At 42.2% G+C, this 22180-nt stretch overlaps 1 protein-coding gene across 2 annotated transcripts in view; it reads left to right on the top strand.

Annotated features, from left to right (window-relative positions):
- The window catches only part of LOC134949269 (cytochrome P450 2C16-like), a 66325-nt gene that overhangs the window by 23612 nt on the left and 20533 nt on the right, over nt 1-22180 (top strand). Inside the window, exons 5-7 of one of the 2 annotated variants that reach the window (XM_063937761.1) lie at nt 441-617; nt 7859-8000; nt 18988-19175. In XM_063937761.1, coding sequence (XP_063793831.1) covers nt 441-617; nt 7859-8000; nt 18988-19175 — 507 coding nt within the window. The remainder of the gene's footprint in view (nt 1-440; nt 618-7858; nt 8001-18987; nt 19176-22180) is intronic. The other variant, XM_063937762.1, reaches the window with a different exon arrangement.

The following is a 22180-nucleotide window of genomic DNA, read 5'->3' as shown; positions in this document are numbered from 1 at the left end:
CTTGTGGCTCCTAATAGACAAACCAAATAGATAATCCCTTCTAATATAAATTAATATGCTATTAGCAACAAAAAAAAAACACCCAAAAAAAACATGTTTTTAAAATTTTTTATTAGATCTTGCCAGCAAAATGTGGCGGACTGAAATTGACGAAATGACTGTCGAAAATCACTGTTGTCGAATCGACATTCTTCAATTGAATATACTTTTGTCGAAAAGCCGCATTTTTACCATTGCAGACATGTCGAATTTGACACCTGTCGATTTGCAAAAAGTCGAATCTGAAACTGCCTTTTTTTTGTCGAAAAGTACTGTATTGCATTGTCGAATCATATTTTTGTGTTGAAAATGCCCCGTTTTTTTTTACATTTGCTGCAATTTCGACCGCAATTGCATATGCCCCTTTGACTCATGTTAATTATAATTCCTTTCTTCCGTAGATATATGATATATTTCCTAGGATCATGCAGTATTTACCTGGACCCCACAAGAAACTGTTTACTCTTCTCATACCAATTAAAAATTATATGAAGGAGAACATCAGGTCTCACCAGGAGACACTGGATCCTGCCTGTCCACGAGATTACACAGATTGCTTCCTCATCAGAATGAAGCAGGTCAGACAATACATAGAACAAAACAAAATGCCATCATTCATACTTCAGTCTCTTGTTGCAGATTCTTTAAAAACTAACTTAATAGACAGCTATTGTTTACTCAGGTAACCTCATAGAAGAAATTAAATGCTATTTGCACAAACAATGTTGTGCAGACTACAGTATTGAACCAGGTCTAATTTAATTTCAACAAATTAATGGCCTGAATATGTTAATATTTAAATCACAAATTAATTTTAATTTGTAGTTCAAAATGTGATTCTCATGTTTATGTTCACCGTTAGTTTTAAAATTAGTGTTGTTAAATATTCGAAGATGTATTTAACAGAGGTGTCACTGGGTGTGGTGCCAACCGGTGCGCACTCTGCACAATACTTTCAAATGGAGAAACAACATCTTATGTAAAAGTGGGTAAAACCTGGAATTCAGTGGTCATCAAGCAGTATGGTACAGCATAAAGACAGAGACTGACTCATCCCATACAAAAAAAAAGGTGTTAGATTTTAGGAAGGCTGATTTTGTAGGGATGGAAAAATTTGTAAGCGATTCTTTGGCCGAGTGGAGGAACTTGGAAGGAGTGCAACAGAGGTGGGAAACATTAAAAAGTGCAATATTAAAGGCAACAGACCTTTGTATCAAAAGTGTTAGGAAAAACAGAAGGAAAATAAAAACCAGTGTGGTTTGCGAAAGAAGTAGCAAGTATTGTAAAAGCAAAACAGATGGCTTTTACAAAATATCAGCAGACACGTAATAATGAAGACAAAGAGATATATCTTGTTAGACAGAAGGAGACTAAGAAGGTATACAGATGTGAAAAGGGGGTGGTATTCATGTGACCGCCGGTCTGCTGACCAACAGTCACATGACCTCCTCCACCATCCCATCGGCTCACTATCCCGATGGTCGGCATGCCGACCAACAGTCCCTGTATAGTGGGAATAGAACCCGTGGCGACCGCAGGTCGCCACCGAACCCGCAATGGGCTTGCTGCACTCGCCCCTCCTCGCCGGGATCCCGGTGTCGGTATGCTGCCGGGATCCCGGCTTCAGTATGGTGACCGCCGGTCAGCCGTACTACACCCGTGAAAAGGCACAAGCTGCTGACAAAATGGCCCAGACAATGGGTAAAGGAGAAAAACAAAAGGCAGAATAATAAGACTAAAGACAAAGACTGGGAGTCTTGTTGATGGATACAATTTAATAGCAGATCATCTTATTAAATATTTTTGCTCAGTATTCACTATTGAAAGAGAAGGGAAGGAACCACAGTTAAGTTGCAGGATACTCATGAAAATGAAACAAGTATATTTACAGAGGAGAAGGTCCTAACAGAACTCTCAAAGCTGAATGTAGATAAATCAATGGGGCCAGATGGGATACATCTAAGGATATTAAAAGAGATTAAAGGGGTGCTGGTAGCACCATTAACAGAATCTTTCAACCAGTCACTAGCTACAGGAGTAATTCCAGAGGACTGGAAAAGAGCAAATGTAGTCCCACTGCACAAAGGTGGAAGCAAGGAACAGGGAAGCAACTACCGACCAGTGAGCCTTACATCAATGGTAGGGAAATTGATAGAAACACTCTTAAAAGAAAGAGTTGTAGATTATCTAAAATCTGGAAATTTATAGGATCTCAAACAGCATGGATTCACTGGGGAGATAATGTCAAACAAACCTTATTGACTTGTTTGACTTTGTGACTAATGTAATAGATAAAGGTGGAGGCGTAGCTATAGCTTATCTAGACTTTAGTAAGGCTTTTGATACTGTCCCACATTGCAGACTTCTAAATAAACTCAAAAGTTTGGGATTGGATACTAAAATGGTTGAATGGATAAGATTTTGGTTGCAGGATAGAAAACAGAGAGTTGTAGTAAACGGAGTGCATTTACAAGAGGGAAATGTTACCAGTGAAGGACCCCAGGGATCTGTAGTTGGACTAGTGCTTTTAAATATCTTTATTGGTGACATTGCAAATGGCACTAAAGAGAAAGTACAGTATGGGGTATATTTACTGAGATACTCATTTCTGCCGATTTCAGCCAAGGTCAATCTCGGCTGACATCGGCAGTGTGAGAATGCAACTTTTTGAGAAAAAACACAGTAATTTACTAAAGTATCATGTTTTTTCAATTCAAATTCACAGATGTCGGTGTAATTCATATTGCTGCAGTGTTTTACGGGAGAAATTAGTAAAACACTGCCGGACCTAACACAATGAAGTCTGAACGGATCCGTGAGATCTGTGCAGGGTTTCAGTGTGTACAGTATAGAAAGACTTTTTTTTTAAAAACTGTGTGGGGTCCCCCTCTTAAGCATGTCAAACCTCAAGCTTTTTGAGCCAGTCCTGATTGTTGAAATACTGGGAAATAATTGCGTATGGTCCCCCAGTATTTAGATAACCAGCACCGGTCTCTTAGGCTGGTACTGGTTCCAAAAATATGGGGACAAAAGACATATAGGTCCCCCGTATTTTTTAAACCAGAACCTGGCTCCACTAACCAGGGAGTTGATGCCGCAGCCGTGGGATACTTTTACATAGGTCCCTAAGGCCAAAGCATCATTCCATCAACTAGTCACCCCTGGCCAGGGTTCCCTGGGGGAATGGTGACCCCTTAAATCAAGGGGTTCCCCCCTCCAGGCACCCAAGGGCCAGGGGTGAAGTCTGAGGCTATCCCCCCATCCCTGGGAGTGGATGAGGGACTGATAGTCTTTACAAGTGTGTTTTAAAAAAGAATATTGTCCTTTGTTGTGGAACTATAAGTCCCAGCTGTTCTGGCCCTGAGGACGGGGCACAAGCCCCGAAACATGTCGGCTTAAGGATCACAATAAAGGATTGAAAGAAAGTCTGAGGAGTGCCGCCAAGTTTTTCTGCTATTTTATATATATATATATATATATATATATATATACTTAGAAAAAATCCAGTGAAGATTGGTTTTCTTTCTTTAATGTAGGCATTCCAGCGCTTGTGTTTTTTTTTAAATAAACTGATATCAAAAAAATGGAAGATGAAAAATGTAAAAGTAAAAGGTAAAAAAACAAAACAAAATAAAACATAAAATTAAATGTACATGGCACCTGTGGAGAAAATGTTTTGGTTAAAACTCAATGTTTACAGCTCCTTTTGGAGTGGGTTTGAAATTGGACAGTCAGGGAATGGCTCAGATGTGACTTGCCCTATCTTACCCTATTCGTACGGAGATGGTGTTGTTCTGTCCCTCCTGTGGCTCCATATGTGTGTTTCCGTCACGCTTACGCTGCGAGGACAGGGGAACACTGGCTGGTGTGGAGTCTCTGATGTTTTGGCGCCGTTGTGCCGCTGCGTCCAGCGGAAGATGTTAATGGCGCAATCGAGCCGGAAGTGCGGGTCTCCTGGATGGAGGATGTTTCTCCTGTCCTCACTAAGTCATGTCCCTATCGCGTTTCGTACACACTCGGTGTACTTTTTCAAGGATGAAGTGACTATCCACTGTGGTCCCAAGGAGACTTCCCACTGCACATCACCGCAGTCCCAGCTATTTCCAAATTTTGAGCTGCTAAAACAATACAGCGCGGACCATCAATTATTTTCCATAAAGGGGTTCCATGTTTACACATGGATCCTCTTTCCCTGAATGCTGGGACCCCCCCTGTGTCTCCTGTCACTAGCGGACCCAGCAGCCAATAAGGGAGTGCTATAGTCATAAGTCATAGCGCTCTCCTGATTGGCTAACCGCAAGATTAATTGAGGACACCCACGATGAAGAAGGCTAGTCAGATGCTTGGCTGCATTGGGAGAGGACTCAGCAGCAGAAAGAAAGTAGTCATAATGCCACTGTATAATGTATATGCAGGTCATTGCTCCGGCCTCATCTAGAATACTGTGTTCGATTCTGGAGGCCATATCTTCAGAAGGATATTAATACATTAGAGCCTGTTCAAAGAATGGCAACTAAAATGGTGCATGACCTGCATCACAAAACGGGATCCGGTCTGAAGATCGACACTGTCTAGGTCAACAATGTTTAGGTCAACCACAATAGGTCGACAGTCACTAGGTCGACAGGGTTGGAAGGTCAAAAGGGTTTCTAGGTTGACATGTGCTAGGTCGACAGGTCAAAAGGTCGACATGAGTTTTTCCCTTTTTTTTCTTTTTTTTCCCTTTTTCATACTTAACGATCCACATAAACTATGATTGGATTGGTAATCTGGCCGAGGGGACACAGTGCACAAATTGGGGTTCCCGGTCAGTGTACGAAGAAAATGACACCCAAAAAAAACATTCCTCATGTCAACCTTTTGACCTGTCGACCAAGCACATGTCGACCTAGAAACCCTGTCAGCCTATAGTGGTCGGCCTAAACACTGTCGACCTAGACACTGTCGATCTAATCATCCACACCCCACAAAACATACCCAGAACGACTAAAAAAATCTCAATATATATAGTTTGGAGCCGAGAAGGGAAAGGGGGAACATGATAGAAACTTTCAAATATATTAAGGATTTTAACAAAGCCCAGGAAACATTCTTCAAATGAAGAGAAGTAATAGAACATGAGGACATGCACTGAAACTGGAGGGAGGTAGGTTCAGGGGAAATTTGAGGAAAAATTACTTTGCAGAAAGGGTAGTGGGCAAGTGGAACAGCTTTCCATCAGAGGTGGTAGAGGCTAAGACAGTAGAGAAATTTAAGCATACATGGGATAGGCATAAGGATATCCTTACAAAGATATAAGGATCAAATAAGGTTTCAGGTAACAATGTGGTAAAATAGGGGCAGATTGGCCAATTGGTTCTTATCTGCCTTCAAATTCTATGTTTCTATGGATGGTTGTGCGCCCAAAGACACAGACATGGCCACATCTTTGTCCACCTCTGAATAAGGCCCTACAGTGTGCAAAGTGGCTTAAACATAAACATACTGTAACTGTTGGAAATTCTGCTAATTATGTTTTGCATTTTTTGCACTCAATTTTTTTCCTTTAAATAATGGAGAATGTTTGCATTTTTGTAATAATATACCGGTTAACTCAATCATATGCATTGCTGAGAATTTAATTACACTATGGGGGGAATGTAATGTGAGAATCACGAAGTGGGAAATTATTATTATTATTACTTTTATTAATATTATTATTATTATTATTATTATCCTTTATTTATATGGCGCCACAAGGGTTCTGCAGCGCCCAATTACAGAGTATATATGCACATAATCATAACAGGAAAACAGTGACTTACAGTTGAAGACAATATAGGACAAGTACAGGGTAACTAAACATAACTACATCAGCAGATGACACTGTGATAAGTATCAGGGTGGCCGAAAACTACAGAATTTGGGTAGTTGAGGATTATTAAAGTAAGAAAAGGATAATCACATGAGGGAAGAGGGCACTACTCATGAGAGCTTACATTCTAAAGGGGAGGGGCAGACAGGCAGGGGTGACACAGATAGGGTACACCGAGTGTGGGACAGAGGATTAGGATGATATTTGGCTAGGTTTGGTAAAGAAGTGGGTTTTAAGATCCTGTTTGAAGTTCTGTAGAGAGTTGGAGAGTCTGAGTGGGAGAGGTAGAGAATTCCACAGTAAGGGAGCAGCATGTGAAAAAGCTTGGAGATAAGAGTGGGAAGAAGTAATCAGAAGATAAGGGATCTGGTATGCATTAGCAGAGCAAAGAGGACAGGCGGGAGAGTGAAGGGAGATAAGATCAGAGATGTACATGGGAGAGGAGTGGGTGAGTGCTTTGTAAGTTAGTGTAGGAAGTTTGAATTGGATTCTGAAAGGGAAGGGAAGCCAGTGAAGTGCTTGTAGGAGAGGGGAGGTGGATGTAGTGTATTTGGTGAGGAAGATGAGCCATGCTGCAGCATTCAGGATATATTGGAGTGGAGAGAGGTAATTTTCAGGGTGGCCAGTTAGGAGGAGATTACAGTAATCCAGTCTGTAAGTGATCAGTGAGTGGATAATGGTCTTTGTGGCATCCTGGGTGAGAAAGGGTCTGATGCTGGAAATATTTATGAGATGAAAGTGACTGGTTTGTGAGAGGTGCTGAATGTGTGGTTTGAAGGAGAGGGAAGAGTCAGGGATTATGCCAAGACAGCGTACTTGGTGGCTAGAGGATATAGTTGTGCCTTCAATGGATAATGAGATTGTGGGAGTTGAGGTTGTGTGGGAGGGTGAGAAGATGATCAACTCAATCTTAGACATGTTGAGTTTAAGAAAGCACTGGGATATCCAAGAAGAAATAGCAGAAAGACAGTTGGAGGTACGAGTGAGGAGAGCCGGGGAGAGATCATGGGAGGAAAGGTATATTTGAGTGTCATCAGCATAGAGGTGATATTGGAAGTTAAAAGAACTAATGAGTTCACCTAAAGAGGACGTATAGAGAGAGAAAAGGAGGGACCAAGAACAGAACCTTGGGAGACACCAACAGTTAGTGGAAGTGGGGGGGAGGTAGCATCATGAGAGGAGACAGAGAAAGAATGATCAGAGAAAAATGTGTAAAAAAGTATGACAACAGTCAGGAGAGGACAGTATCACGCATTCCAAGAGAGTGAAGGATTTGCAGAAGAAGAAGGTCAAGAAGAATAAGCAGAGAGTAGTGGCCCTTAGATTTGGCTGCATGGAGGTCATTGCAGACTTTTATGAGGACAGTTTCAGTGGAGTATGGAAACTGGAATAGGTCAACATTATGTGAAAGTTCTCTTGTTTTTTAAAGTAGCAATCATTTACATGGCAAAATCAATCTGGTTTTGCCACGAAAATGACTACCACTTTAAAAAAACAGGAGAACTCTCACAAAATCTTTCACTTCCTGATTCCCACACCCTATTAAATTCCCCAATTAATGGGAGGAATTTAATAGGGTTTAAAATAACATAAAAATATTCATAAATGTGAATTTTTTAGAATGCAACTTGGCATTATTTTCTGTGGTTCACGCTATGCTGCAACAGTATATTTTGCTGTCCTTCACTATTGGGAAATACAATGCAAAAGCACAAAATATTGTACAGTAGCTTCTTTATGAAATGAGCCCAAATGGAACAGTTTTTATGCAATATATATATATATATATATATATATATATATATATATATATATATATATATATATATATATATTTTATATTATTATTATTATTATTGTTATTATTATTATTATTATTATTATTATTATTTTATGTGTTAAAAGAACATGCTAGCCAAACAGTACTCAAGGAAAATTAATGTTGGTCTTTGTTTATCTTCGCAGGAAGAGAAGACTCTCAATACTCCTTTTAATATGACAAACCTCTCAGAAACTGTATTTGACATGTTTTTAGGGGGATCTGAGAGCACTACAAGTACAGTGAACTTTGGTCTTTTGATACTGATAAAGTACCCTGAGCTACAAGGTAAATCATTAACCCATACGTCCTAACATGACCCTCTCCAGGAGTGACAGAATGCTCTGCTCCTGGGTTTCCCCATTAATGTATGGTTGCCATCACCTGTGGTGAAACACCTTTCTTATCTATTAACTTGTTCAAAACAGGCGCTGGAAATCATAAATTCAGAGGAAAGTCCAGAAACAGAGCATTGTGTCCCTCCTGGAGAGGGTCATGTTGGGAGGTATGATTAACCTGTAATATCACACAGTTATAGTAAAAGAGAAGAACATGTGTCCACACTGTCCAAACTGTTCTCTTCACCTTCATGTTGCTGTTATTAATCACCCCTGAAGTCTTGTTTCCCAATTCTTTGAATCACTTTATGTACCACTCTGCAGCAGTGCAATTCCGTGTAATTAATATTCAAATATGACAGGAAAAGTGTGTAGGAGATAGACATCTCCTGTTTGCATTTGTGAGATCCGAGTGCTGAGCCGGATCACCATTGCGGATTGGTCGCGATTTGCAATGTTTTCAGGCAGCAGTCAGCCTGCACATACTGAAGCTTACTCAAGCTGGCCATCGTATCTGGTTCCCACGACCTAGGGCCTGGACCCATTACACCTATAAAAGGAAGCCACATGCCCCCGTTTTAAAGAACAGTGCTGGTTGCCATCCCCAAATGCCGCAGCTTGTCAGTCATGCTGCAGCTGACAGGGGGCTGTGAGTGATATCACAAGGTAGAAAAAAGGGAAAGGGGGGGGGGGGGTCGCACAGACCTATATAAATACTAGACAATGATTGTTCAGTAAGTCACATACAGTCCTTTCCCATATATTAAATCTTGTTGTTTATCTATCACTTACATTCTATGGGAGGTGCTCCTGGGAATAAGTTAAACATATATAGAAACTAGAAGAAAGAAGTATTCCCTATTGTGGGCACACTCGGACTATGTGACACTATACTTAAAGTAAAATATCAGAATGATATTCGACCACTAATGTTAAAATATAACTTTTATTTATTATCTTAAAACATCTGCGAAAATATTGTGCAAGTGAAAAAAAGGTGCAAAAATGATAAACACAATGTGAAATGAAGCTAAAAATTCAGTCACTAATGCCTTTAATTTTTCACTCTCTCAAGTGTTTAGAATGTATCCATTTTTGTTACAAAAATCTTTCCTTTACCATCCTATTGGAAACAAAAGTATCCTTTGTGAGTAGCACTGTGAGAGCTATAAAGGACTAGATTGTCATTCTTAGCTGACAATCTCTTATTTTTGGTAGTGTGCGCACACTCTTTTCCAAGTATTATAATGAGGCACTCATGCCCTGTGTGATACTTGTAATAAGTCCTTTCTTATGGCTATATGTCTTGTAGAATAGTCCTTTGTTGCCCCCTAATTACTCAATTTATGACTCTTGATATAATTATCTTCTATTATATTAGACTTTACCTAAGGTTCGTCCAATTATAAGTTTATATTACAGATTGAATATTAGTATGGTGAGACTGAAAATAGTCGTAACATGTGACACTACTACTTTAATGATCTAAACCTGCTGTTTTTACATGCCTGTATTAATGATCTTAGTTCATGTTAAATGCATTCAAAGGACAATTGTGTTCCCTGTCAATTATTCAGGAATATTATCAGTTTATCATCTATAATGAGCACTATACTAATAGACAATTTGTGCCCCCCAATTATGGTTTATGCTCCCACATCCATACCACATGCCCCAGCTTATACCTGCTGGTCGTGGCGATGATATATTATTAGTGTGTTGTATCATATGCTGTTTTAGACAACGCTAAAAAATGATCCTTCTATTTTGTACCCCAGCTTATACCCGCTTGTCATAGCTTGTGTCTGCAATTCCACACATATGGTCAGGGGTCCACATAACATTCCCTTTCAGGGTAAAGACACTATGTTCCACACAGTTATTAGTATTTAATACTCAGGTTAAATTCCTAATGCAAACAGTTGTGTTAGATAATACAGAGGTGTAGCGGCTACCTGTTTATAACACATTTCACACTATCCATTATAAATACTGTTAGATAATACTAATGTGATAAAGTGGATAGGTTTATCTTTATATGGAGATGCAGTGTATTAAAACATGCACCCGGTTTCCAGCTTATACGTAATGCAATAGAGAGCCGTTTAGAACACAGCTTGCTAGAACCGCAAGCTATAGTAGCGTACAGCCGCTGGCCCCCGCTTCCCGTTACCCAGGGTACGGTCACCAATAATGGTATCCGTCAATGCGGGGCTGCTGGGTGAGTGTCCTGCTACGGCCGCTAACCGCCGCTTCCCGTCTCACAGATCACACGCACTGCTAACGTTCTCCGTCAGTGCGAGGCCGCCAGGTATGTGTCCTGCTACGGCGCAACTGCGGCTATGCAGTACACTGCAGGGTTGTGTCACAATCTGCAATATATATGGTGGTACATTTGTTTAGACAATGGATATTTCTATGTGCAGTGACTAACATTTAAAAGGCTAATTGACAGACTCACTGCCGTGTGAACTGTCTCCTAACGACCGTTTCGCATGAGCTTAATCATAGGAAACCCGATTGTTGGGTCTGAAGGAGCTAAGTACCCAGTCAATCTCTCTCATAGGCCACACAGTTTGATTGACAAATCTCATGCCCAATCATAGGTTATTTTTATACCAGGACTATTTACTAGTACATAAGCTGCCAGGAAGAGTATATTATTGATAGTTTACAACAACTACAACCTACTTATATTTTTTGGCTTGACATTTTCACCTTCTAAATAAATGAACTTTTACCCTTCTGTGAGTTTTATTTATTTATTGTAATTTTTACTAGTTTAGTTGATATTTGTTATTATTATATTTTTGAATGTTTTCTATTATTATTATTATTATTTGATTATCATGTTCCCTGGAAAGCATGATTTTGCCCCAGTGTATAAGGGATACCATTTATCCAATAGGATAGTAAAGGAAAGATTTTTGTAACAAAAATTGAAACATTCTAAACACTTGAGAGAGTGAAAAATTAAAGGCATCAGTGACTGAATTTTTAGCTTCATTTCACATTGTGTTTATTATTTTTGCACCTTTTTTCACTTGCACAATATTTTCGCAGATGTTTTAAGATAATAAATAAAAGTTATATTTTAACATTAGTGGTCGAATATCATTCTGATATTTGACTTTAAGTATAGTGTCACATAGTCCGAGTGTGCCCACAATAGTGAATACTTCTTTCTTCTAGTGATATCACAAGACCTGTTCAGTTCATGTGCAGAATGGTTCTTGTGCCTGTGTGATAATCCTCTGGTAGTCGGTGTCAGCAGGTGATAAGTGTGTCATACCTGTTTCTTCCCTGCTGTTTTCTGTCTCAGAACCCTGAAGAACTCTGGATCTGTGTCTTTTTTTGGTGTAGTCAGAAGACAAAGACCCTCCAACCCCCCCAAAAGTAATCCCACACACACACAATCACTACAAGTTAGGACAGTGACTCGATTTTTTTTTAACAGGAGTAGTGGTTACTGTTAAAGGGATTTAAATGGTTAATGTTTCAATCCAATATGCACAATCTCATCCATTGACAGTTAATATAAGATTTAGGTTATGCACACACTAAAATGTACAGTTCAGTATGTTAAAGACCATTTAATAATAACTAGTTCTTTCTCAATACTAGCACAATAAGTCAAATGTCCACCAGGTGGCGGTGTAAGGGTCTCTATTTCTCAGTCTCTATTTTGTGAAGTCTTTTATTTTTAAGTCAAGTGTCCTATTACCTAACTGTCCTGGTTAAATTCCTGAAGTCCACCAGGTGACAGGGTGGGCCTGCAACACCCTTAAACAAATGAATGTCCCTTACTAGTAAAGTGTACTGCATCCTAGAGAGAATAAGTGTAGTGGTAAATGTCAGCAAGTGAGTTATCCCTCAGGTAAGACAGTAAAAGCAGATGAAAGCAGCTCTTACAGCAGTGAGTAGCAATAAGCAATACAGTTTAGTACTTATTCAAGCAGGTGAAGGCAGTCTAAGTGAAAGTGAATGGCAATAAGCAATACAGTTTAGTTCCTCAATAGGTAAGCAAGCAAGTGAAAGCAGTTCAAGCAATAAATGATATAACCAATAGTTACTGTTACCAACAAGTTAGCTGTCCTGTTGCACTGTGAGGAAATGCTACAATGAGCTGGAATAAGTCTCTCACTGGTACTGACTTGAAAAGAGTCTCACTGCAGCCCCTTGCTTACACGTGTAACTCAGTTGCTCACAGACTGCAGCTGAGCTGGGTGACTGCTGCACTTACAGTAGTAAAACTCATTATTCTCTTTTATTTGGGGCCACATAGCTGCCCTGGCAGTAGTGGATCTTGCCACGGGCAAGCAGTACTTTTGCCCGGGGCGCCGCCTTCCGGAGGGTGCCGCACCATGGCAAGATCCGCCACTGCTGTGCCCTCCGCTGCCCGCTGTGTCCCCCCGGCTCCTGCGGCTCTGGTCCCGTGAAGGGAACTAGACGCGTAGCGTCTAGTTTCCCTTCACAAAGAGGACCATTACTGAGCGGTGCGCGATGACGTCATAACGCACCGCACAGCAAATGTCCTCTCCGCGAAGGGAACTAGACACTACGCGTCTAGTTTCCCTTCGCGGAGAGGAACTTTTGCTGTGCGGTGCACGATGACGTCATCGCGCACCGCTCAGCATTTAAGCGGCGCTTCTGCTGTACAGGGGGCGTGACTGACCACGCCCCCTGTAGTAAGCCACGCCCCCATTCCCAGCCCGGGGCGCCGAGGGCATTCGAACCGGCCCTGTGCCCTGGCTTATAACACACTAACTGCGCTTAGCCTTTACAAGGTTGTGGGCTACTGTGTGGAAACAAGAAGCTGGATGGCTGATACGTAGGCTGACAGTCAGGTATGTGCTGACCGGTTACTGGTTGACACGGGCTCTGGATAACCCTAGTAGGCACTGTAGTTGACACTCAGTGTCTAGCTGACTGGCTGATGCAAGTATCAGGCTGGGTTTCTGCTCCCTGCACACTCCTTGTAGTCTTACCCAGACGCCACTTAGACTTAGACGTCTTAGTCAGACGCCACTGTACTGCTCTCTGGGGGTCATTCCAACCTGATCGCACACTGTCGTTTTTCCGCAGTGCAGCAATCAGGTCACTACTGTGCATGCGTATGCACCACAATGCGCAGGCGCGTCATACGGGTAAATTAGTTTACAAAAAGAGAAAGAAATTTGACTTGGAGTGGCGCACTAATTAGAATTGATTAGACATATAACATTTTACTTTTATTGGTATATTATAAATGGCCTATAACTGTGAAATATTAAAGCCACATTCAAGTAGATGAACAAAGTGCAACATGTATCTTTAAAACCACACACTGCTCTAAGTGTTGTGCAATAATGTGAGCTCTAGGTACAGTGTCCTCAATTGGGTTGGATGTTTTAATCAATACTGGTTTATCTCAACTAAAAGTGGAGTATTGCATATATCAGGTCTAATGAAGTTATGGTTGGTCAGTGAATGATATTGAATTGTGTTATATAGTTCAGTGTATTTATATTAATAACGACTGATGTTCCATCATTGTGGCATCTACTATGCCTAGTCTATGAGAGCACACATTCTCAGTCACTGCTATCACTGTTGCTCAGTAGAAATCATACATTTATAAAGTCCTTAATGTGGTCACTGATGCTGGCAGAGTCTGCCTTTAATTGCTCCAGTGAATACTATTCAACATTAAAGGTAATACGCAAATGTTCTCAGTCACTGCTGTCAACGCTGCCGCGGTCACATGTGATTTTCTACATGTAATTATCAAGGTAGATTGCTAATAGTACTAACCATTTGTTTAAACAGCGTTGTATAGAACTTTAGTACATAATTATATGATTCCTCATATCTAAATCACTGTTATACAGTAGGTATAGTACTGTTATACTTTAATCCTTGTGGCTTAATCTGAAAGGAACATCTCATATATAACGGATGTCTAATTTTCCAAAGTTGGAATTTACTAAATATTCATCTCACAGATTAACTGGTGGGCATATTAGCCTCAAGTTAATTTTTCTAATTTCAGTCAGTTGATCATATCACTTGTAACTTTATTAACCATACAGTTTTCGAACTAGAACCAGACTGATAAATGACATCTATATAAACCATGGATTTAATATATTTATCTCTGTGTGTGATCGACACCTCAAATAGTATCATCTGCTACTTGGTTGACTGTAAATGTGTAGCTATTCTGATATTATGTTGCATGTACTCAGCCTCTAGTCTCTGATTAGTGAAATGGTTACTTTCCGTCTAACACTGTTAACTTGTTGCTGTGATACGGCTGACACTGCTACATGTACAGCTATATGAAGGTCTATCAGTTCTTATAAAGCAGCAGTCAATGTATCAATCCTACTATGCTGTTGCTAAACTGATTACCCAGGAAGTAGCCATGCTTATTAACTACGTGATTAGTATTTTGTCATAGTTCCAACACACCTCAATGGTATTGCACTGTTTCACGTGCTATATACAACACATCTATTATTCTTATCCAAACAACCTAAATGTGGATATATTATAACTCTTACAGCTGCACTAGATTCTATTTATCCATATGAGGTCACAGTCTGTGTACTAATAAACCTGTATTATTGAGCTAATTCATTTGAAGGGGATGCCAGGGCTTGTTATATGTGTGGCTGAGTTTATGTCACAGCTCCATAGCACCTGAATTGTTTTGCATCCCGTATCACTACTTGTACACCATAAGCATTATATACATGCACTTATTATAAACACATTAGCACAGTGTGAACCGCCGACGTGCGTTTCACACATACGTTTTTTCAGGGCCTTGAAAAAACGTATAAATTCCAACATTGGAAAATTAGACATCCATTATATGAGATGTTCCTTTCAGATTAAGCCACCAGGATTAAAGTATAACAGCAGAGTGTGTGGTTTTAAAGATACATGTTGCACTTTGTTCGTCTACTTGTATGTGGTTTTAATATTTCACAGTTATAGGCCTTTTATAATATACCAATAAAAGTTAAATTTATATGTCTAATCAATTCTAATTAGTGCGCCACTCCAAGTCCAATTTCTTTCTCTTTTTGTAAACTAGTTCTAATATATTGGCAACAATATATACTGTGGCTGCACCCCCATCATGAGTCACATTTATGACAGTGAAACAGTAAGGGGTTAAAATGAAACATATATAAGATAGTACTAGTGCAGTAGCTATCCCACTTCCCTTTCCCCATTCAAAGCGTTGTACGGGTACAAAGCGGATCGTTGCTGGAAGATGGATTTAATGAAGAATCCATTCGCACACCTGATCGCAAGGAGATTGACAGGAAGAAGGTGTTTATGGGTGTCAACTGACCATTTTCTAGGAGTGTTTGGAAAAACACAGGCATGTACAAGCATTTGCAGGGTGGGTGTCTGACATCAATTTCGGGACCAGGCAGGCTAAAGTGATTGCAAGGGCTGAGTAAGTTCAGACCTACTCAGAAACTGCACAAAATGTTTTTGCAGAGCTCGGCTGCACAGGCGTTAGCACACATGAAAAAGCGAAAATACACTCCCGCGTGGGCGGCAACTATGCATTTGCAGAGCTGCTAAAAACAGCTAGTGAGCAATCAACTTGGAGTGACCGCCTCTGTCTCCCTCTTTCACCGGCAGTGGTGCACACGAGGGATGACTCTGCCTCTCAGTGATAGTACTTGCAATTTCCTTGCAGGCAACCTGTCACACATCCGCTCCTGGGGTCTCTCCAGCTGCTCTGTGTGGCACCCTCCTGCAGATCGCTGGATCATTCTCTAGCCGCTTACTCCCGCTCACCACCTCCGACTGCTTTGTTGATCCCAGTGGCTCTAGTCACAGCTCTCTGGCAATGCAACACTTATGAGTTCCGTCTCCCTCAACTCACTCACACCCACGGTATTTGGTCTATAGATATATATACTAAAAAGTCTACAGTCAATATGTCAATCACTAATGGTAGACATTTTTCCCCATTTCTTTCAACTTTTTCATACTATACCATCCACGTGGACTATGATTGGGAATAATAATGTGTGCCGAGCACACCAGTAGCGGAGCAAGGCACCTTCCCCAAAGATTGTTCATCATGTGAGGGGACGTGGTACACTAAGAGGCTTGTTTGTGGCAGAAAAGTGACAAAACATCCCCAAAAAATGATTTACCTTTTTTATGTTGACCATTTACATGTCAACCTTTTGAACATGTCGACCTTTTGACACTGTCTACTTTTTCTACTGTCTACCTATTCTATGCCAACCTTTTGACCGTTGACCTAATGCATGTCTATTAAATGTAGACCTTTCCAGTGTAGATCTAATAATCCCCCCCCTCACATCCCCCCCACATACCCACTCCGAAACTGTGTGCGTGCCAAAGGAACACTGAAAAATGGGCATGATCACTGAAAATGGGGCAAACTTGTGCCCCTTGTGTCACTTCCGGACCCCTGCATCTTTCAGCACAGCATCATCTCAACCTTGTTTCTCTCAGCCACACCATCTCCCCCCTGCATCATCTCTCAGCACACCATAATTTCCCCATGCGTCATCCCTCATCACACCATCATCTCCTTTGCATCATTTCTCAGCACACCATCATCTCTCAGCACACCATGCATTGTGTCTCAGCACACCATCATCTCTTGCTTGTGTCTCTCAGCACACCATTATTTCCTGCCTTCATTGTCTCTCAGCACACCATTTCACCCCTGCATCTTCACCCCTGCACACCATCATCTCCTGCCTGTATCTCCCATCACACTATCATCTCCTGCCTGTATCTCCCATCACACCATCATCTCCTGCCTGCATCTCCCAGCACACCATCATCCCCCTCTTGCATCATCTCTCAGCACACCATCACCTCCCCCTGCATCTCTGAGCACACCATCACCTCCCATTTGCATTGTCTCTCAGCACACCATCATCTCCCATTTGCATCGTCTTTCAGCACACCATCATCTCCCATTTTCATCGTCTCTCAGCACACCATCATCCCCTGCCTACATCTCCTAGCACACCATCATTTCCCTCTTGCATCATCTCTCAGCACACCATCACCTCCCCCTGCATCTCTCAGCACACCATCACCTCCCATTTGCATCATCTTTCAGCACACCATCATCTCCCATTTGCTTCGTCCCTCAGCACACCATCGTCTCCCGCTTGTATCGTCTCTCGGCACACCATCATCTCCCGCTTGCATCGTCTCTCAGCACACCATCATCTTCCGCTTGCATCGTCTCTCAGCACACCATCATCTCCAGCCTACATCTCCCAGCAGACCATCATTTCACTCTCGCATCATCTCTCAGCACACCATCATCTCCCACTTGCGTCATCTCTCAGCACACCATCATCTTCCACTTGCGTCATCTCTCAGCACACTATCATCTCCCACCTTCATCTCCCAGCACACCATCGTCTCCCCCTACTTCGTCTCTCAGCACACCATCCTCTCCCCTCTGTGTCATTTCTCATCTTCCCCTACATTGTCTCTCGGCACACTATCATCTCCTGCCTGTATCATCTCTTAGCACACCATCATGTTCCCATGCTTCGTCTCTTGGCACACCATATTCCCCTGCATCTCTCTCAATCACATCATCTCCCTTCACTCCCAGAGCCTGTTACCACATATAGCAGAAGCACACTGGCACGCACGCGCACACACACACACACACACACACACACACACACACACACACACACCTTTTAACAGATATAGCAGCAGCACACTGGCTCACACACACCTATTACCACATATAGCACTAGCACACTTGTGTGCACACACACACACACACACACACACACACACACACATATGCACCTCTTACCACTTATAGCAGCAGCACATTGGCACATACACACACACACACACACACACCTCTTACCACATATAGCAGCAGAACACTGGCACACACACAAACACACACCTCTTACCACATACAGCAGCAGCACACTGGCGTATCACACACACCTCTTACCACATATAGCAAGACACACAGAAATGAGAAATTCCGGGATCACGTGTCCTGACACATTACAGGAACATGACAAATGTGGCGGAGTCATATGAGCATGTTAAAACTGCAGCCAGGAATGTAAACAAACTTCTTGAAACTGCAGGCTGCATTCTTTTAATCCTCTATTCACTGACTCCACAATGCATAATCCATTTATACCATTCATAATCACACACCATCAAATCATTCATAATCACACGCACACACACGCCTCCAACTCACATGCTGTTCTGCTCCTGCGAAGGACATTTTTGGAGTGTGCAATGCATCATGGGATTTGCAGTTATTTTTACTGCTCAGAGTCTGAGCAGTAGAAATTAAACTACAAATCCCATACCACCCTTCTTCCTTCTGTGGCCGACCGGGTGGGTGGAGGTGTGTGACGGTGGGGCAATCAATGGTTAAAAGGGGGAGATTTTGGCTGACGTAGGTGTGGGTGGTGCAGGTATGATGCTCCGGATCATGTCGCCCCCTTCTGCTGGGCCTGCCACGGAGTCCAGGGCACACACTTTGCTCTCACTGCCATAGATGTGCTATGCCCCTTTTTGCAGGTGGCCGTGCCTTTGATGCTCAATGAACAAGGCCCCCGCACCATGTCTTACCTCAGGTAGGGAAGCCACTAGACCCACTGTATATTAGTGCCCCACAAGTCTTATTTTTGCTCTTAATGTTTCTCACCACTTCTTTTGATGAACCAGATTTTTCATTCATCCTTCAGTACTACTGCTATACAGTACAGACCATACCCCTTTTTTAACCATTTGCCTAACTCCTCATTTAGCCTAATCCCTCTCTGTAACTCTGTTTCTAACTGAAATTATAAGGCCTCCCTGTAACATTTTATTTAAAGTAGATCATATGTAGATCATAGGTTATACATTTGCTGTCATTTTAATATATACAGATAAATTGCATGAGGAAATTGATCGGGTGATTGGCCAAGTACGACAACCTAGAGTGGAAGATAGGAACCAGATGCCATACATGAATGCTGTTTTACATGAGATTCAGAGGATTTCAAATGTCTTTCCAATGGGCATTTTTCGATGTACCACCAGGGACGTGAACTTCCGTGGGTTCTGTATTCCTAAGGTAAACTCCAGCAGCTATTAAAACTGTGTAACACATTTTGTGCTATTCCTACATATGCACTGCTTCTAAAAGAAATATACATATTACATTAGATAGAAAATTGCATATTTCATAAAAGCACACTTTACTGTAGTTACAGTACACCCAAAACATAACCTATGCGTACATTAGAACATTGGCCCTCATTCCGAGTTGTTCGCTCGCAAGGCGAATGTAGCAGAGTTACACACGCTAAGCCGCCGCCTACTGGGAGTGAATCTTAGCTTCTTAAAATTGCGACCGACGTACGCGCAATATTGCGATTACAAACGAGTTAGCAGTTTCAGAGTAGCTCCAGACTTACTCTGCCTGTGCGATCATTTCAGTGCTTGTCGTTCCTGGTTGACGTCACAAACACACCCAGCGTTCGCCCAGGCACTCCCACCGTTTCCCCGGCCACTCCTGCGTTTTTTCCGGAAACGGTAGCGTTTTCAGCCACACGCCCCTGAAACGCCGTGTATCCGCCCAGTAACACCCATTTCCTGTCAATCACATTACGATCGCCGGAGCGAAGAAAAAGCCGTGAGTAAAAATACTTTCTTCATAGTAAAGTTACTTGGCGCAGTCGCAGTGCGAACATTGCGCATGCGTACTAAGCGGATTTTCACTGCGATGCGATGAAAAATACCGAGCGAACAACTCGGAATGAGGGCCATAATACATGATGTACAGCATATAATCAGGGCCGGCTCCGGGGCTTCTGGCGCCCCGGGCGGCATTAGGGGGCGTGGCTTTGTACAGGGGGCGTGGTCATTTACGCCCCCTGTACAGACTGAATTGTGCGGTGCGCAATGACGTCATCGCGCACCGCACAGCAAAGGTCCTCTCCACGAAGGGAAACTAGATGCGTAGCGTCTAGTTCCCTTCGTGGAGAGGACTTTTGCTGTGCGGTACGCGATGACGTCATTGCGCACCACACAGTAAAGGACCTCTCCACGCGTCTAGTTTCCCTTCCCAGCGACAGCGGCCGGGGGCAGCGGGCAGCGGCAGGGGGCAGCAGGCAGCGGGGGGCACACACCAGCAGCGGATCTTGCCCTGGTGCGGAGCCCTCCGGAGGGCGCCCTGCACCCTCCGGAAGGCGGCGCCCCGGGCAAAAGTACTGCTTGCCCGTGGCAAAATCCGCTACTGCATATAATGTAGCACCCTGGAGGGTGGGATGTAACAAACCTGATGTGGTACATCCCGCCACACATCACGCCAACACTAATCGCATATGTACTAACATGTGATTAGTACTGCGAAAGACAGCTCTTGCGATCAGAGCTGTCCTTTATCATGCACTGCAGCTGCTCGACTTCCGCAGGGGATGCTGGGAAGGTTCAGTAATGTAACCCTCTCCACATAGGCTTTTACAGGGTAATGCCAGCAAAAATTGGCGTTACCCTGCGCGGCGTAGACCCGGCGGATGGAGGTAAGTACATTCGAAAATGTGGTAAAAAACAAACAAAAAAGGGGTTATTGACGCATTTTAATACATCTTGCCCCCTTTACCATTCATCACACACTATATTAATTAAACATAACTAAGGATAACAACATACTTGCCTACCTGACCCTCTCCATGAGGGAGAAAATGCTCTGTTCCTGGTCTTTCCTGGTAATGTATGATTGCCATCACCTGTGGTGAGCTAGTTAAGTGATAAGAAAGGTGTTTCACCACAGGTGATGGCAATCATACATTACCAGGAAAGTCCAGGAACAGAGCATTTTCTCCCTCATGGAGAGGGTCAGGTAGGCAAGTATGTAACAATAGTGCACTAAATTTCACTGTGTGTGATTGAAAAATGAAAATTGAAGGCAGGGGGAACTGGGCATGAAGATAGACACCTAAACAATGAAAAGAGGAAAGATATGAAAAAGTTTCTCAGTCAGCTTCGGGTCACCCTGCAGCAGTCTTGATCTGATATCATGGTTTTGACTTGTAAGTGATTGCCCGTTTAAAAAAAAATCAGAGTTTGGCCGGCATCCCACACAGCCACCAAACTCAGGCGTTACAACATCCGGCCCTATGACTTTTGTGGTCCTGTGCACAAATGACATAACATTTAAATGTGATTTACTGTAGCTTAAATTTGCATCAATAGCAATGTAGATTATTTTTTAAATATATACTTCTGTATAACATAGTAACATAGTATCTAAGGTTGAAAAAAGACAATTGTCCATCGAGTTCAACCTATTTGTGGTCTCCTATGCATGATTATTTTGTATAAAATTATGACTGAAGTTGATGACTGCCGTTATATTTTACCCCTCTTTTTTATAATAACCATAGTGCGTGACTATGCCCTGTAACCCTGGATATCCTTATCCACTAGGAATTTATCTAACTCATTCTTAAAGGTGTTGACTGAGTCGGCCATTACAACTCCCTCAGGCAGGGAATTCCACGTCCTTACCGTAAAAAAGCCTTTACGCCGTATTGTGCGGAATCTCCTCTCCTCTAACCTGAGTGAGTGTCCACGAGTTCTCTGTGTTGATCTGACCAAAAACAGGTCCTGTGCAAGATCTGTATATTGACCCCTTATATATTTGTAAATGTTGATCATGTCCCCTCATAATCTCCTCTTTTCCAGTGTAAACATGCCTAGTCTTGCAAGCCTTTCCTCGTATTCCAGCGTCTCCATACCCTTAATTAGTTTGGTCGCCCGCCTTTGAACCTTTTCTAGCTCCAGGATATCCTTTTTGTAGTAAGGTGCCCAGAATTGTACACAGTACAATAAGTCTATAACATACTTATAGATTTTATTTTAAAGTTATACTTTTGCTTAGAAATTGCAGTTGTTGTGAGAGTTATTGCTTTGTCACATTGACACTATATTAGTACAGGTCTGTGTGTGTGTGTGTGTGTGTGTGTGTGTGTGTGTGTGTGTGTGTGTGTGTGTGTGTGTGTGTGTGTGTGTGTGTGTGTGTGTGTGTGTTACACATGGGGGTGGTGTGAGTGTTTATCAGCAATTTTACTACTG

This window comes from Pseudophryne corroboree, chromosome 8, assembly GCF_028390025.1.
Source record: "Pseudophryne corroboree isolate aPseCor3 chromosome 8, aPseCor3.hap2, whole genome shotgun sequence".
Lineage (NCBI taxonomy): Eukaryota > Metazoa > Chordata > Amphibia > Anura > Myobatrachidae > Pseudophryne > Pseudophryne corroboree.
Note: the sequence above shows the minus strand (reverse complement) of the source record. Positions and strands in the feature narration are given on the sequence as shown.